Genomic DNA, 16,879 nt, shown 5'->3' on the forward strand with positions numbered 1-16,879 from the left:
CACCATAGTGATGGAGGAGTTTCCAAACCGTCTCTCAGTCCACATTGTCGAATGCCTTCTCCTAGTTGATGAAGTTGACCTAAAAGGAAAAGTTCCATTCCATCGACCGCTCAATGGTGATGCTCTATGTTGCAATCTAGTCTGTACAGGATCCAACTTTGCGGAAGCCAGCTTGCTGATCTCGCAACTGAGCATCAACTTGTTCCTTCATTCTGTTCAGTATGACTCTGTTGAACACTTTGCCTGACGTTGCTAGAAGAATTATTCGTCTGTAGTTAGCGCAGTTACTCAGGTCACCTTTCTTGCCGATCTTGATAAGATATTCCTCCTTTCAGTCTGATGGCACCTTTTCTTCTTCCGAGATCCTTCCAAACTTGAGGTAGGTCATATCTGCTGCTGTTAATGTCTGCATTCAGTGCCTCTGCAAGAATGTTGTCAGGCCATGCTGCCTTTCCATTTCTCTGAATTTTGATGGCTTGCCATATTTCCTCCTTTGTTGGTCTGCTGCAGTGGATTGGCAAGTCCTTGTCAGGTGGCCGTATCTTTAGTGCAGACTGCGACACAGGCTGCTTCAGCAGTCCTTCAAAGTGCTCCACCCATCTTTGTTTTTGGCCATCGTTACCCGTGATTGTCTTCCAAGCTTTGTCTTTAACAGGTCTTTCTGGCTTGCTGTATCTGCCGGAAAGTTTCCTTGTTATTTTGTAGAGTTCATTCAAGTTTCCATAGCTTGCTGCTTCCTTGGCTTCTGTGGCTAGACCATCGATAACACTTTGTTTGTCTGTTCTCAAGCTTCTCTTTGATTTCTTGTTGTTATTTATTTGTTCGCCTTCAGCTTCTGCTTTTTTTGCTCTTTTTTTGCTGGTATTGACTGCAGCTTTCTTTTTCTTTCTCTCTTGGATTTTGCGGAGAGTCTCGTGGAGATCCATTCTTTATGCTGGTGTTTCTTTTACCTCCTGGCAGATTGATGTCAATGTTTCTTTGATATTCTCCCACTGACTTTTTACTGGGTCTCTTTCGTCCTCTAATTCTTGCAGGACTTGAAACTTGTTACTGAGGGTGATTGAGTATTCATTCCGTTTCTGTGCATCTTGGAGGAAAGTGGTATTATAATATCGCTGCCTTTGGTTTGTTGATTCCATCCATACTTTCTGCACTTTTAGGTTTAGCCTGGCCACGGCAAGGTGATGGTCCAACGCCATGTCCAATCATCTCATCACTCTCACATCCTGCATGGACCTCCGGAACTTGTTGGCAATGCAGACATGGTGGCTATGCTTCTCTTGAATGATCTGGTCAAGTCAAGTCAAGTCATAACATTTATATAGCGCACTACATACCCAGAGGGTTTCAAGGCGCTTAGGAAGGGGAGGTGGATTATTTGTCAAATATCCACGTTTTAAGCTGCTTTCTGAACGCTAGGTGATTCTGGGTGAGGCGAAGGTAAGCGGGGAGTGAGTTCCATGTTTTGGCAGCCAGGTATGAGAAGGATCTGCCTCCCATGGTGGTCTTGTTGATGCGAGGTACAGTGGCGAAGGCTTGGCTGGAAGAGCGAAGTTGGCGGGAGGGGGTGTAGAAGGATAGTCGAGAGTTGAGGCAATCTGGTCCGATGTCGTAGAGTGATTTGTGTGCGTGGGTAAGCAGTCGGAAAGTGATCCTCTTATTGACGGGTAGCCAGTGGAGGTCTTTAAGGTGACCAGAGATGTGTTCGTTGCGTGGGATGTCTAATATGAGCCTGGCTGAGGCGTTTTGGATTCGTTGTAGTTTCTTCTGGAGTTTAGCGGTGGTACCTGCGTAGAGGGTGTTTCCGTAGTCCAGTCGGCTCGTGACTAGAGCGTGGGTGACTGTTTTCCTTGTTTCGGAAGGGATCCAGCGAAATGTTTTTCTGAGCATGCGAAGAATGTTAAAGTAGGAAGAGGATACGGCGCTGACTTGTCTGTTCATTGAGAGTGAAGAATCCAGGATGACGCCAAGGTTCCGTGCGTGGTCTGTCGGGTTGGGTGCATTTCCGAGGGCTTCCGGCCACCAGGAGTCGTCCCATGCAGAGGGGGATTTACCTAAGATGAGGACTTCTGTTTTGTCTGAGTTCAGTTTCAGACGGCTTTGTTTCATCCATTCGGCGACTTCTTTCATTCCTTCGTGTAGGTTAGTTTTAGCGGTGCTGGGGTCCTTGGTGAGAGATAGGATCAGTTGAGTGTCATCCGCGTAAGAGATGATGTTGAGGTTGTGTTGGCGGGCGATGGCCGCGAGGGGGCTCATGTATACGTTGAAGAGGGTGGGACTGAGTGAGGATCCTTGTGGTACGCCGCAGATGATTTCAGAGGCCTCGGACTTGAATGGTGGGAGGCGGACTCTCTGGGTTCTTCCGGTGAGGAACGAGGTGATCCATTCCAGTGCCTTTCCTTGGATTCCGATGTTTCTGAGGCGTTGTAGAAGGGTGCTGTGGCAGACTGTGTCGAAGGCTGCAGATAGGTCGAGGAGGATGAGGGCGACTGTGTCTCCATTGTCCAGTAGAGTTCGAATGTCGTCTGTTGCTGCGATGAGGGCGGTCTCAGTGCTGTGTTTGGCTCGGAAGCCAGATTGTGAGGGGTCGAGTGATTTGTTGGCTTCGAGGAAGGCGGCGAGCTGGTTGTTGACAGCTTTCTCGATGACTTTGGCCGGGAATGGAAGAAGCGAGATGGGGCGAAAGTTTTTGAGTTCGGTGGGGTCTGCTGTTGGTTTTTTCAGAAGGGCGGTGAGTTCAGCGTGTTTCCAATCTTCTGGGAAGGTAGCGGAGTTGAAGGAGCAGTTGATGACGTCTCGGAGGTGCGGAGCTATGACGGAGTCTGCTTTGTTCAAGATGTGGTGGGGGCATGGGTCTGTGGGGGATCCAGAGTGGATGGAATTAATCAGGCGGATGGTGTCCTCAGTGGAGATTGGGTTCCAGGCGTTAAGGGTGTTAACGGGGGGAAGGTGGTCAGCTGATGGTAGGGTGGGTTGGCTTCCGGGTTGGTTGTCAAAACTGTTGTGGATGTCAGCAATCTTGTTGTGGAAAAAAGAGGCTAGGGAATCGCAGAGGGTTTGAGAGGGGGTGATGTCGTTGGAGTTGGCCGAGGGGTTGGAAAATTCCTTGACGATGTTGAAAAGTTCCTTGCTGTTGTGGGCGTTGTTGTCACCCATGTTGCCTTAGGTATTCTTTTGTGTGGGAATACACTGCCTCCTATCACCAGACTGTTCAGGGCACAGTTGAAGTGGAAGTTGAAGTTTATTTTTGAATAGTTAATTAAAACCATTGCAACACATAGTACAAAATTCGTAAAACATCATTATTTAAAACCCTTAAAATAGGTCATGAAATAGGAATTCCTTTCAATTTAAAAAAGATAATTCAGTAAAACTGGCTGAAGCGCACTTTTTTCCAGATCACAGAGATTGTCCTCCATCTGTATGGGGATGTTTCTTTCAAGGCATTTCTCTAGGATGGACTGGAATCTGTAGTGAAACTGTTCTTTTTCCTCTTCCTTGTCATTTGCAGGTAGATAACACTAGATAACGTTCACGTTGATTCTCTTTCTTTGTGCAGAAGGTCGTTGTGATAATTCAGGTACCATGGGCTTCCCATCCAATCGTAGCTTGTTTTGCTGCTGACGGTAGCGTCAGTGCTACTTCTTGACCAATGTGGGGGCGTTCCCTTCCTTGCAGCCAGAATACAGCAGCATTCCTTCTGGAGGTAGTCTTTTCTGTACAGACTGTGTCCTCCTGGTCTCGCAGATGCCAAGCAGGGCACAGTTGTATTTTTTTCATCTCCGCTGCCACTTGGGCTGTCTTGCTTGTCTCGTACAGGATTCTCACGTTTCACGTCCCGGTGGTGATGGTCTTGGCTAAAAGCAAATAGATCGGCTTTGTGGCTTCCAGGAGTCTCTGGCTTTCACCAATAGGCATCATTGCTCTCCGTGAATGAGATTTCTCTCTCCCCAAGGATGGAATGTCTTTTTGTTTTACATATTGGGGTAGCTAGCCCCACGCATAACCCTCCTCCTTTTGTAGCTGGGCTTGGTTGCATGTTTTTTTGTATGACTCAATTGCTAGTTAAACAAGTGGGTTCTTGTTGGACCTGGCTCTTTCTGCAGGGTTACCCCAGACATTTTGTCTTCCTCCGCCTAGTTTTCTGACCTTCTTTTTGATGGCTTTAGGACTCAGGGCACTTTACCAGTGCTAAAGTGCAAGTGCACTCTCCTCTAAACAAGGTATGATTGTTTTACATATGTTTGGCATATTTGAGTTATTTAAAAAGTCCCTTGTAAAGTGGTATACCATCTACACCGTCCATCATGCTTAGAAGTTGGGCCCATAGAAATATGCTGAACTTGTCCTGGTATAATTTTCAGAATGTTCAGCAGTGCCTTCACGTCGTGTGCTGTCCATTCCCAGCAGCAACTTGCAGGCAGCATAGGGGGCTTTTTATTTTCACCTCCAGCTGGGTCATAGATAAAGGCTGAAGTTAAGGGGACATCAGGCCTCATTTAGAGTATCCTGACTGGATGCGGCATGGAACCTCACACTTAAATGCAACGGAGGGGAAACAAAAGCACACAGCTTGTTATCTCTTCAGAAGTACTTCAGAGGGGCTTCCTTTTGACTTTAAGTCCATGTATATAAGTGCATGCACTGTAAGAATGTCAGATGTGTCGGTCTGTCCCAGTATGTACACAAATAACAATTTAAATAGCACTATTTTATTTCTTTGACAGTGCTCCTCATGCCAATGCAGGGTGTCCGAGCACTTTACGTAACATACCCAATATAAACTGACAATAAGTCATGTAAGTGTGTAAATCAATGTACAAGATGTGTTACATAGGTTACAAGGTGTGCAAGTCACATGTCCTTCACAGCTCACTATGCTATATTAGAAGGATTTCATTTTATGAGCTGCAAGAAAGTATCTGTATTCAAAGCAGTAACCCACTTACCTAACAACATAAAATTGAAATCTGTCATCTGCAAGTTACATGATGTTCTTTGCAGGAGACACATTAACCTTCTATACTACTTTGATTCAAATCTGGGACTAGACAAAACACAGATATTTCTAACAAATATGTTAACTTCCAGAGTAATTTCACAAATTGTAATTATTATTATTCCCTGAGATTTACTGGGCACCTCTGCAGCAGATGCCTTGACTCCCATAAAATATTTTTAAATGCAGATTTAGCAACTAATTAAGCAGAACAAATTTACGACCATGCTTGTCCTTGTTGCCAATTTCGTTGTAGCAGGGTTTAAAAATAAATAAATAATATATTAGTTGAGGTCTAGATTTTACACCAACAAAGAGGAGCAATGGGTCAAAGGAAAAAATGACTAACTAAGGGGCCCATTAGGATGGCGGGCGGATTGCCCCTGCCAGGCTGGCGGTAGCCACCGCCGGCCTGGCGGGGGCAACCCGCCCGCCATCCACACCTGAATTCCCCCGCCATATTAGTATGGCGAGGGGGAACGCGGCGGACGGAAAGACCGTCCCCCGCTTTTCCGCCCCGGTCTCCTTGCGGCCGGGGCGGAAAAGGATTAATATGGTGGCGGTGTCTATTAGACACCGCCAGCCATATTAGCATTGCCCAGAACAGATGCCTTTCCGTGGCGGCGATGCCGCCATGGAAAGGCATGCGGTCTTCCATTTGGGGGCCCCCTGCGGGCCCCCGGAGTGAAGGACAGGTGGAGGGAGCACACGGGGGGTACCTGTGGTACCCCCCTGCATTTGCATTAACAAAGCAGCAGGCACCGCGCGGTGCCTGCCGCTTTGTTAATGTCAATGCAAATGTGCATTTTTAGCATTGTGGCGGGCGGTGCTTAGAGCACTGCCCGCCTCAATGTTAACAATGCAGGATGCGCCCGCCACTGTGGCGGGCGCATCCTAATACCCCCCACGGGACCCCCGCCCTTATGGCGGGCGTTCCCCAATTCCGATAGGATGGCGGGCGGACTAAGTCCGCCCGTCATCCTAATGGGGCCCTAAGTATCTGCAAAGGAGAAAACAGAATAATAACAACTAATAAAGTGTACTAGTGACAACTCGCATAGGGTATTCCTTCTTTGTGAAAAAATTCCCATCAGTTATCGACCGAACCCACCCTATTCATCATCTGGGATCCTTCACTCCTGAAGGTAAGATAGTATACCTACAGCAGACAGACAGATGTATTCGCCTAATCTGACCTGTGAGACCCAGTGAATTCTATGGTGTATTAAGGTGTGGGGTGACAACTGTAGAGCAGTGCAAAACTGTGGAAAACTTAAAAAGTGAAAGTGTGTGTGTATCAATAGATAAAATTGGATAGTGAAGGGGTAAGGAAACTTTAATATGCACCTCTTCACTCCCAAATCAATAAAAAGAGTGCGATGATAGTAGTATAAACAAATAACTACTATAAAGTGCATTAGGTCAACATGTTTCTGCAGACTAAGTGGAGCCAAAAGGTATCCTGCTGCTTCATCAGGACCATTACCGCTACTGCTCAAATATAAAGTGTAAAAAGAATTGTTATCACCTGAGTGTTAATTAGATCATCTTTCTCCTGACTTCATGGTCCATAGTACGCCAGATGACCAGGAAACACACATGCAGATACATAGAAAGTCAAACACATTACAATTAGTCATGGTTCAATCGCCGGATTCCAGTAATTTTTATCCAGTAACATAGCTTAGGGCAGATAAAATATATCACTTGTGTCCATTGAGGCATATGTACTCTCACGTACACAAAATCTACAAACTCACTCACCTATGTGGCAGGAGAGAAAAGCCCCCCTCACCTGGCCACAGATCAGGTAATTTGGAGCACCGCTTTGGTGGACAAAGAAAACAAAATAATAAAAGAAAGGTATTTTTAGTGTAATACATCCAGAGAAATATCTTCGCACAACTGTCTCAGGCCACAAACAGTGTGGAGATTATCATTCATATAACTCAGCTTGATACTAGTTCTCGTTAGTGCTTATGGCTTGCAACTCTCTCAGCCCACGGTGATATAAGGATTATTTTGGTATATAAAAGCATAAGCGCTAAAAAGCCTCAAGTCTCTGTTTAATTTGGTATTATGCAAAATCCTTTGTTACTCGGTTTTTCAGAAAAAAAACGAGGTCTAGATTTTGCCTCGGGGTTACTAAACACCCAACAAGAATAAGGGTTTCACTCGACATTGTTGAATAAGATTAATCTTTTGTGTCATTTAGGCCATGTTTTATTTTGTATCTCACCTGACCAAGTTGGTTATGAGGTGGTCTCCTCTAAATGTGTATTGGCAACCGTTGTTACTTGTTTCTGTAGAATGCTGCTCTCAAGCAATATTTTCATTTGGTCCTTAACTTGTAACGTTCTGTTCTGTTACCAAATCCCATTTGAGACTTAAATATTGTGTTGGCTGGTTTGGCTTTTAATAATGTATAATCCATGGCCTTCATTGATATTAAAACGATGATTTGCAAGACTGTGTTTTTCTTATTTTAGTTAGGTTGGTATAATGGAGATTCAGGCAGTGCTGTCCTCAGCACTCCATATACAGTTTATCATAGGAATTATATTGTGCTGTGAAATTTTCATTTTTTTTACTATTCATTATAGATTGTTATATGAAATGGTAGATGTTCCTTTCAACTTTTTCAATAAGTCCAAGTTTGATAGCTGGTAGACATTGCCTGAGCCTGCAATTAAAGTGTAGCAGGTTCTTTGTTCGAAATGCATAAAGTAATCTAGGTCTTCAAACAGACTGGATATTTTGTATGACTCTTGTGTCTGGAGTCTGGAAATTAACTATATTGTCAGTGTTTCAGTAGCATCTAAATTTGGAAGTCTGTTATTTTGGCTGGTGCCAGATATCTTCTAATTGGCTTGTGGGACTTATTGAATTTTGGCAAAATTTGATAGATCCTTTACCCAAGTCACTTAAGGTTTAATGACCTCAAATAAAATTGTCAAGTAATGGTATGCTGTATTGTGGTAGATAACTAAAGGTGGGTCGACTCCTAAATCTGCCTTCACACTATTGCATGTTACATAAGTATTTTTTTTATATCCAAATGTACAAAGGCATATTTAGTGGTGAACTTGAAACACAAAAATGTTTGAGAGTTTGTTTAGCATCTGATAAGCTCAAAATTCAGATTGTTGAAGTTTGACGTTGTCACCTAACATGTCTACCTTTAATTATCAGACATCCATTTTTCAGCATATTTTACTAAGTCTCTCTACTCCAATCATAAACTAACTCTTGTTAAAATTTAAATTTTCAAATCCTAGTCTGCCTCAGATGTTGACAATTTGCTTGTAGCAGATTTAGTACTGTAGTTGCATAATTAACATTTGCTGAACATACATGGCAGTTAATCTTGGACTGTTATTAGGGAGAAGTAAGTACTTCCTACGTCGCGCATCGAAATTACATCCCTTAAATATATTTTAGGACATAATATTCGCAGTTGGTAGTTGGAGGTCTTCCATTCTCAGGTCCAATAGGTGTAATAAAGCTTCTTTGGGACTGAACAGGTTATTTGTTTCGTGGCAGGTTAAAAGCTGGACGAAACACTTTACATGTTAGTATGTGGTTGCTTACAGATCTAAGTGTTTATTTAGTATTTACTGTATTTTGTAAGTTAGAGTATATCTTATAATAACGTCAGTAAAAATACCATGTGAAATAACTCCTCCAAAGGGTTTTTGGTTCTATGTAGAGTACTTTATGCTGCTTTAAGTTCATGGCAAAGTGCTGAAGGAAAGATCACAAAGCAGTTACGGAAGGAAGGGGTAAAATGAGGGCAGTAAAAAGTTTTGTGGATCAAACCGTATCCCCGTAACACCAGTATTTCACTGCATGGAGCTGTAGCACCTTTTGAGTATCTGAGCCCTCACCAAGGCTGAATTCTTGATCCTAACAGTTGGCTAGCGTAGAGAGGGCTGGACTGGGCTTCCAACATTGAAGATGTCACTCAAATCTGTCAAAATGGCTTCTGTGATGAGACTCATGCAACGGTTTCCAAACAAGGGCTGGAGAAAGGATGAGGTCTGGGCCCTGATTTGGGACGTGTTGAAATTACTACAGGATATCTGGGGTAACATCAACAAGATGAATTTATGATATTTAGGCTGTATGACCACCACATTGCTGGCACGATAGCGATGTAGGATGCTGAGCTGCGGTAGTCTATTTGCGTTTGCTATCAAATCACGCTTCAGTGTTTGTTTATTCTCCTTTGCAGCAAAAGAATTTAGATCGTCCTCATGAGCCAGAAAAGATTCCTCGGGCACCTCATGACCGACGGAGAGAGTGGCAGAAGCTAGCCCATGGTCTAGAGCTCGTGGAAGATGAAGAGCTGTTACACAAACACAATGAAATTATGAATGGCCCAACTTCACATTATGAACACAGGTTGGTTGTGAGTGTATATGTGTGTGTGTCTCTCTCTCTATGTAACATGCTATCTATTGCCATTGCTCAGCATGGGAAAGGACCATGAAACGTGCAAGCAAAGCCTAGAGTGGGTCATGATATCCCTCCCTTTCTTTATAGTGGGAAAAATGGCATATTAGATTCTGGGCTTAAGCATGCATGGTTTAGGTCACTTTTTTCATGTGTAGTTCTTTAATTAAAGATAGATATTAAAAGAAAAATATTATTTTCTTTTCTTTCTTAGAAATCAGACCTATGGAGATCATCACATAGATGGTCCCTTCTCCCTCGCAGCGTTGCCATATAGTCAAATGTCTGAACTATTGAACAGAACGGATGACCGAATATTAGTGAGACCTCATGAACCACCACCACCTCCACCAGTTCATGGAGCTGGGGATGGGAAAGCCCTACCTCCTGGTATTAGGTAAGGCTGACCAGGGGGATTGGGCCTTTTTGTTAAAAGGTATCAGAATTAATTTTAACCGATGTTCAAAATTAATTTGTTTCTGAAACATCAGCGAGTCTAAAGGGAACCAGCTGAGGATGCATAGCGTTTCAATCTTTCTTAGTAAATCAACAAAGAAAGTTATTGAGATTTCGACTGCACCTGCATACGAATAAGTATTTATTTGTATTCTTATGTTTACTGTCTAGAGTGGGCAGCCATATTTAGAGTCCTCTTTGAAGTTAAACAAGGACATAATTGAATCTGTTTAGTCGTACTTGTTAAAGAGGATGTCTCAGTCCATCATGAATAACCTAATCCCATTTGCAAATCATACACCTGTGTAGTACGAAAATGCTGCCATTTGATTGACTTGCCCGCAGCTGATATTAACCATGCAGTTTCAAGCCACAATCTAGCCAAATCGGCACAACACATATGTTACTACGCAGCGTTCTTATAGCAACGGTTTTATGAAAAGTAAGCTCTCTGAAATAATTTCACAATTTGCTAATTCGCTATGTGCATAACAATTACCGCCATTCCTATACATTGAAGCTGGCTGAAATGCCGATAGTGATTTTTTGTTAAAAAAATTTTTTTTGCCGTGCTTTCTTTTTCTTTGAAGTAGCATGTTAAGTTCACTCACGTAGTATTTTTTTCAATCATGGAAAATGCATTGTTGCTGCAAACTCAGACTCTACTTAAAGGTAGACGTCTAAGCATAGGTTTAAGGATGCAAGTGCATTTTATCTTTAACCGTTGAGGCAACAATAGTTTGGAACACAGTATTAAAGGTTACTAAACAAAATACTAGCCGAGCAGGTCTTTGTAGTGTCTCTTGGTTAGTTAAAGAGCCATTGGTAGCGGCCAAAGAGCGGGCAGTAGCATAAAAGAGGAAAAATGTAATATAAAGTTCATGTTGCACTAGCAGTTTCTTGTTAGTGTTCTGTGAGAAAAGAGGAGTTACTTCCTGATTGTAACTTTTCACTTTAAAGGACCACTACTATAAAAAGATACTACAACACGAAAATAATAATATATAAAATGTTAAAGGTTTAATTGAATATATTTATGGGTCGAAACCAGTAGTGTGCAAGGGACACCCAAAGGTACTTTGAGTGTAGCCAGAGTAAGAGCATCTGTTTGGCAATTTGACCCATCCCTTTAACTTTAATAAAGACGTGGAATGCCCTTCCCCCATGCTAAATATTACCTAAGAAGTGAAGAGGCGTATGTACCTACCTATCGCTCTGCTCCATTGTTGAAATGTGGTAGATAGATGTGGTGGAAATACTGCACCTAGTTACTGGAGCAAACCTTAAGAGGTGGCGCTGTGTGCTCCTAGTTGTTTTGTCAACCATTGTAGGACATCACATTGTCTCCGCTCTAGCATATCGAGAGCCCTCCTTGAACGCGGTTCCCCAAATAGAAACCTACTTGAATTGTGCAAACAATGAAACCCCACTTATTCTCTAAACACAGTCCACAAACACATGCAACAGAATAAAAACAAGTGCGCTTCCTTGCTGCGTCAGATCCAATGTATGGAATTTGAAACTTTGATGTACGTTAACAAATGGATGAACCCACCAAGAAAATTATAGCATATTTCAAAACTATATGACCCTTTCCACATAGCAAAATGTACATTATTCTTTTGTTATATAAAAATGCCATTTATTCCTTATAATTTTGTTTGATCAGTTGTGACATCTTGTTTAGGATGACTTTCTCAAGAGAAGGTAGTTTTGGAAACTTCCAGACCATTTAATTGCTACAGTGATATATAATGCAACTTTTGACTAGCTAGGTGCTAATACTTGCATAGTTCTGAAATAAGTTGCGTGATCTGACCTACTAAAGCATTCATTTCTATTCGGAAATAGCTTTCTTTTTTCACCCGAGATTGTTTGTGAAATCGTTTTCTTCCTAAAACAATTTGCATGGCCAGTAATATGTCAGGTCTGGTCTGACATGCTGAATATTACAAGGTATAACATTCATGATTGTTTAAAAAGGAAAATCTCTGGTTTAAATAGGTGGTGGTCGGAGACATTTTTGAAGCTCAGACACTATATATATATATTTCAAAATAAAAGTTGTGGCTGTTGTTTCTGGAAGCAATAGACTACGTATCAAAGGCAGTTTATGTGGTGTGAGACAGCAAATTACCCTATATCGAATATCGGATGTCCGTGAATGCATGTAGTAACCACACAGTAATGATAGCCGTCATTTAGCATAAGTGCCGATTTGCATGAGTGGTTTCAAAAGAGAGGGTACCCCACTTTCACCAGGGAACAGGGTAGGAAGACAGTGAGTCAAAGGGGGAATCCCTGGAGTCAACTTATTCACCTCAGCCCTGTCTTGTCAGGGAAGAGGGACCTATAGTCCACTATGTATCAGGTAATATAAAAAGATTTCCACAAAGAAATAGAATCGTTAACAATCTAATTTTATTAAAAACCAATGTCTAAGCAATAAAAATGCAGGGCAAATTCATACAAATCAATCCAATACAATTTAAAATCCAAGGGATGTACCTTGAAAGAATCATACACGAATGTAAACAATGTTATACAAACACAATTATAAAATACACAACTAATAGAGACATATCTAAAACATATCGGCAATTGATAGACATAAGACAAAACAACATATCATGACAAACCCCTCGTATCACTGTGGCTTCCAAATATCTCTGCCACTTTATATTCCTAGATCCAACGGCCTAAACCACTTTGACTCATGTAAACACTAGTGATAATGTTAGATATCCATCTAAAGTTTACCAGGCCCTGACTGGATTCTTTCTGTCAGAAAACAATGCGTCGACGCGTTTCGGTGCAGTACAATTGATTCTGTGGCACCTTCCTCAGGACTTCTCTTGCTGGGGTTTCAAGAAGCGGTTAGTTACACCGTACCCCCAATTAATGTAGGAGACGTTCCAATATAGGATCTGCTTTGCGTTGCACTTTGATTCTGCAAGCTTTAATGTGGATGTTTCCTCTCTCCTGACCTAGGAGCTCCTTCTCTTGGGGTGCCTTCCTTTCGTACTGTCAAACTATTTCACAGTATTGTGTTGTATATCTCTTAGTGTCTTAAAACGTTCCTTGAACGGGCATAGAGTATCGCAAATATTCCCAAGAACTGGATATGTTCTGGATCTCAGCGGAATCGCGTTTCTGCCTCGTTCCCTCACTCGCTTAGTGAAATAGTTTGACAGTTCTAGCAACAATATGTAAGCATTTATTTTAGCAGATGAGTTGAACAATGATTTAGGTTGGTTTGCAGTGGAATAGTTAGGGTCCCTTTTTGAAAAAATGTGTAATTAAAGAGCCATCGCAGGAGTTTCCTATTTTCCCAATGTGATTGAAATATGGAGATAGGAAGTTTGGCCCTACTAAGAGGTTTTCACATGAACCTTGTTTTGAGATCCCATCAGGTCCTGCCACCCTGCTTGCATGACTCACATAGAGAACCGCCATAATTTCTTCTGGACTAATCTTTACCCGTTTCGTTTTAAAAACTTTATTTCGATTTCATGTAGAAACCATAAAAGTATACATAGACAATTTTAAAAAGACATTTGAATTAATCAACCATAAAATCACAGTACATGTTTACATAATTTTTTAAAACCAAATTCCATCAATATCTATTTCTAATCACCAAAGCTGATCTAATAAAGTTTAAAACGGCATTACAAATATGTGCAGTTGACAAGGATAACAAGCGATCATACGCTTCTTTATAATAACGCGTTTCAAATGATTCTAATAATGGTTTAAGGAAAGTGTTTCTTGGCACTTTATACAAGGTGCAAAAAAGCAGAAGGTGGAGAGTATTTTGTGAGACCCTATTGTTACAAGGACAGTAGGGTAACTTCTCCCACCAACCCCCCTTCTTTGGGAAGGCAAACAAAAAGTGTAAGGTGCCAAGGCGAAATCTTGTAAGATAAAAACGCCATTGCGTGTTCGTAATATATGACAAATAAAACTGGGGAACTAGTTTTCCCCTTACACTTAACACATGGTCATTTGTCTTAAAAGAACCTAAACTATTACTGAAAGCATTTTTAATAATCTCCTTGGCATCCCTACCAAGCAGTTCAGGATTTGTAAACATCTTACCTAAACCTATATTATTAAAAGTCTCTCTAACATATCGTAGCCACTGGATTTGGGTGTAATAATCAAGTTTAAGACAATCTTGAATAATATCTTTTGTTAATTTCAGTTCTTCAGATTGCCAAACCTTAGCCCATAGTGTTAAAGGGGCAACGTGAATAATATCACTTATAAACTCGATTCCAACTTCTCCATGGCAAAATATATCAGATGTGCCCATTGGGACAGATAACAAACGTTTAACAAACTTGTTTTCCACAATTTGTATTTTTTCACAGTTATGCGAGCCTCAAACCCCTGAACCATAGGTCAAGGCAGAAACACACTTGGCTTTATATAATAATGTAATTTCTGCTACACGTCGCTGGCCTAATTTGCTAGCAAAGCGGAAAAGGGCTTCAATTAGCTGTGCAACCTTCTGAACCCGTGCTATCAGCAGAGGCTCCCAGCTCAGTTTTTTGTTAAAGAGGTTACCCAGATAACAAAAGTTATCCACTTTCTCAATAGTAGCGTTCTTCACCACATATTTCCGTGTTTTAACATTTTTTTGACCACAGGTCATGGCAAAAGATTTAGTAAAATGAACACCTAATTCTAATTTGCCCATAAATGTATCAAAAGCATTCAGGGAAATCTGCATGCTATTGGGGGTAAGTGCCATTAAAACAGTGTCATCTGCATAAGACAACATTGGGATTCTTCTTCCATTTATCTTTGGAAAATCAGCAGATGTTTCTAACAAGAAGCCCTCTAAGCCGTTTGTATAGACCAGAAATAAGAAGGGCGCTAAAATACATCCTTGTCGGACACCTTCAGTGGATAATATAGGTTTTGATTTCTCACCACCACGGCCATATCTAACCCTAACCTTTGTGGCAGTATGTAACCTGCGGAGCAGGGTAACCAGTGGTTCTTCAAAACCCATAGAGTCCATCATACGCCATAATTTGTCCCTACATACTGTATCAAAGGCGCTGGACAAGTCCATGAATGCCAAGTGTATAGAACCATTCTTGGCACCCATGTACTTGCCCATAATCAAAGCAAGGTTCAGGCACTGCTCCCTTTCCTAAAACCATATTGCGATTCTACAATTACCCCTGATGACTCAGCCCATGTTTCCAGCCGTGCCAATATCACCCTACCCATCAACTTACATGTTGAGTCTATTAGTGATATTGGCCTGTAACATCTAGGATCATACTTGTCACCCTTTTAAAAAATTGGAACCAAAACGGCCTCTTTCCAAGAGGTCGGAATAGGGCCAAGTATTAATGCCTTAAAAACATTCATAAGTAGAGGGGACCAAAACTCTCGATTACATTTAAAGAGATCTAATGGTACTGAGTCAGGGCCTGGGGCCTTTGCGGATGCCCCCTTAGTCAGAGCTAGCTCTACTTCTGCAAGCGTTATTGAATCACTAAACTTCTTTGCTGATTCCACATTATCATAAAGGTAATCGTCCTCCTCCGAGGTAGCAGTATATAATATCTCTTTGGGATTAAAAATTTTATTGTAATGAGTTACCCAGGTTTCCTCTGGTAAATGAACTCGAATGGTATTTTCGTCCCCTGATTTAAAAAAGGGCCTATTTATTACTTCCCAAAAGAGTCTATTGTCCCTTAAATCTACTGCCTTATCTAAATCTTCCCATGCTTTGGACTTCAGTTCATTTTTCCTTTTTCTAATTGCCTGCCTATATTGTTTCCTAGCTAGTATAACCATATTTATATCTCTAGGATTTTGGCGCAAAGCTTTAGTTAAGGTAGTTTGGGCTGCAGAGCATTCAGCGTTGAACCATTTGGGCCCCTGATCTTGATTCTTCCCCCCTACCTTTACTAGTAAATGTGTAGCTACATTTTCCATTAGCTTCTCAAAGCTAGTGATTATATGGACTGGGTCAGGATTGGATGATAGGCAGGTGTCTATCTGAGCCACATTTTCCTTAAAAATATCCATCTCCAGTTGCCTTACAGCTACTTTATTCCATTTCACAGTGATGCCCTGATTCTTAGTATATACTATCGGTTGTTCCTGGTACGATTTTGGATCAGAAGCAATAGAAAAACTCAAGGTTAGGGGGTTATGGTCGCTAGCCGGGTTTACCTCAATTTTAAAGTCTTTTAAATGATTAAAAAGTCCCATGGAAACGATTGCAAAATCAATTGTGCTTGTTCTACCCCTTGTGCCCTGAAAGGTGGGTATATTCTCATTACCCGAAAAACTATTCATATCGAGAATGCATAAATTATTATTTATTAGAATACTGTTTATGGCCTCGCCTTGTTTTGTATGGGAAAAATGGGCCATAGGATGGTCATTTAAATCCATCATCCCACAGGCTCTGGACCCACTAAATTTACACAACTCACAATTAAAATCACCTAACCACATAATAAGGAGGGGGAAGACTCTGTTTCTTACATTGGTAATCTCTTCCTGCAAATTATCAATAATTTCTGTTTCATTAGGATCAAATATGTTGTAATACCAATTAATAAGAAGAACAGTTTCCATGAAAAGGTTCTTGATAGTAAATAATTGGTACCAAGGTCTTTCCACCACTAAGTTAACGGTTCTTAGATTGTGTTTTACAGAGATTGCTGTCATAAGTCCACCCTTGACTCGCCCTGAATTTGATGGTATTGCTGGGGTGTTAAATGCTTGAAAACCATCCAAACTCAAATCCACTATGCTCCAGGTCTCCTGTAAACAGGCTAGATCAAAGGAATCTACAAATTCTACCGAGGCCGGATCCTCCAACCGTGGGCAAAACCCGCTATGTTCCAAGAAAGTACACAAAAATTGCTAACCTTCTCACAAGTATTGCAAACCTTCTCACAATTATCCTCTTTTTCCACTTGCAATCTA

At 41.5% G+C, this 16,879-nt stretch overlaps 1 protein-coding gene across 1 annotated transcript in view; it reads left to right on the forward strand.

Moving 5' to 3' along the window:
* The window catches only part of WASF1 (WASP family member 1), a 435,184-nt gene that overhangs the window by 400,546 nt on the left and 17,759 nt on the right, over positions 1-16,879 (forward strand). Inside the window, exons 6-7 of the mRNA XM_086927387.1 lie at positions 9,234-9,403; positions 9,669-9,851. Coding sequence (XP_086783513.1) covers positions 9,234-9,403; positions 9,669-9,851 — 353 coding nt within the window. The remainder of the gene's footprint in view (positions 1-9,233; positions 9,404-9,668; positions 9,852-16,879) is intronic.

This window comes from Lissotriton vulgaris, chromosome 6 (assembly GCF_964263255.1).
Source record: "Lissotriton vulgaris chromosome 6, aLisVul1.2, whole genome shotgun sequence".
Taxonomy (NCBI): domain Eukaryota; kingdom Metazoa; phylum Chordata; class Amphibia; order Caudata; family Salamandridae; genus Lissotriton; species Lissotriton vulgaris.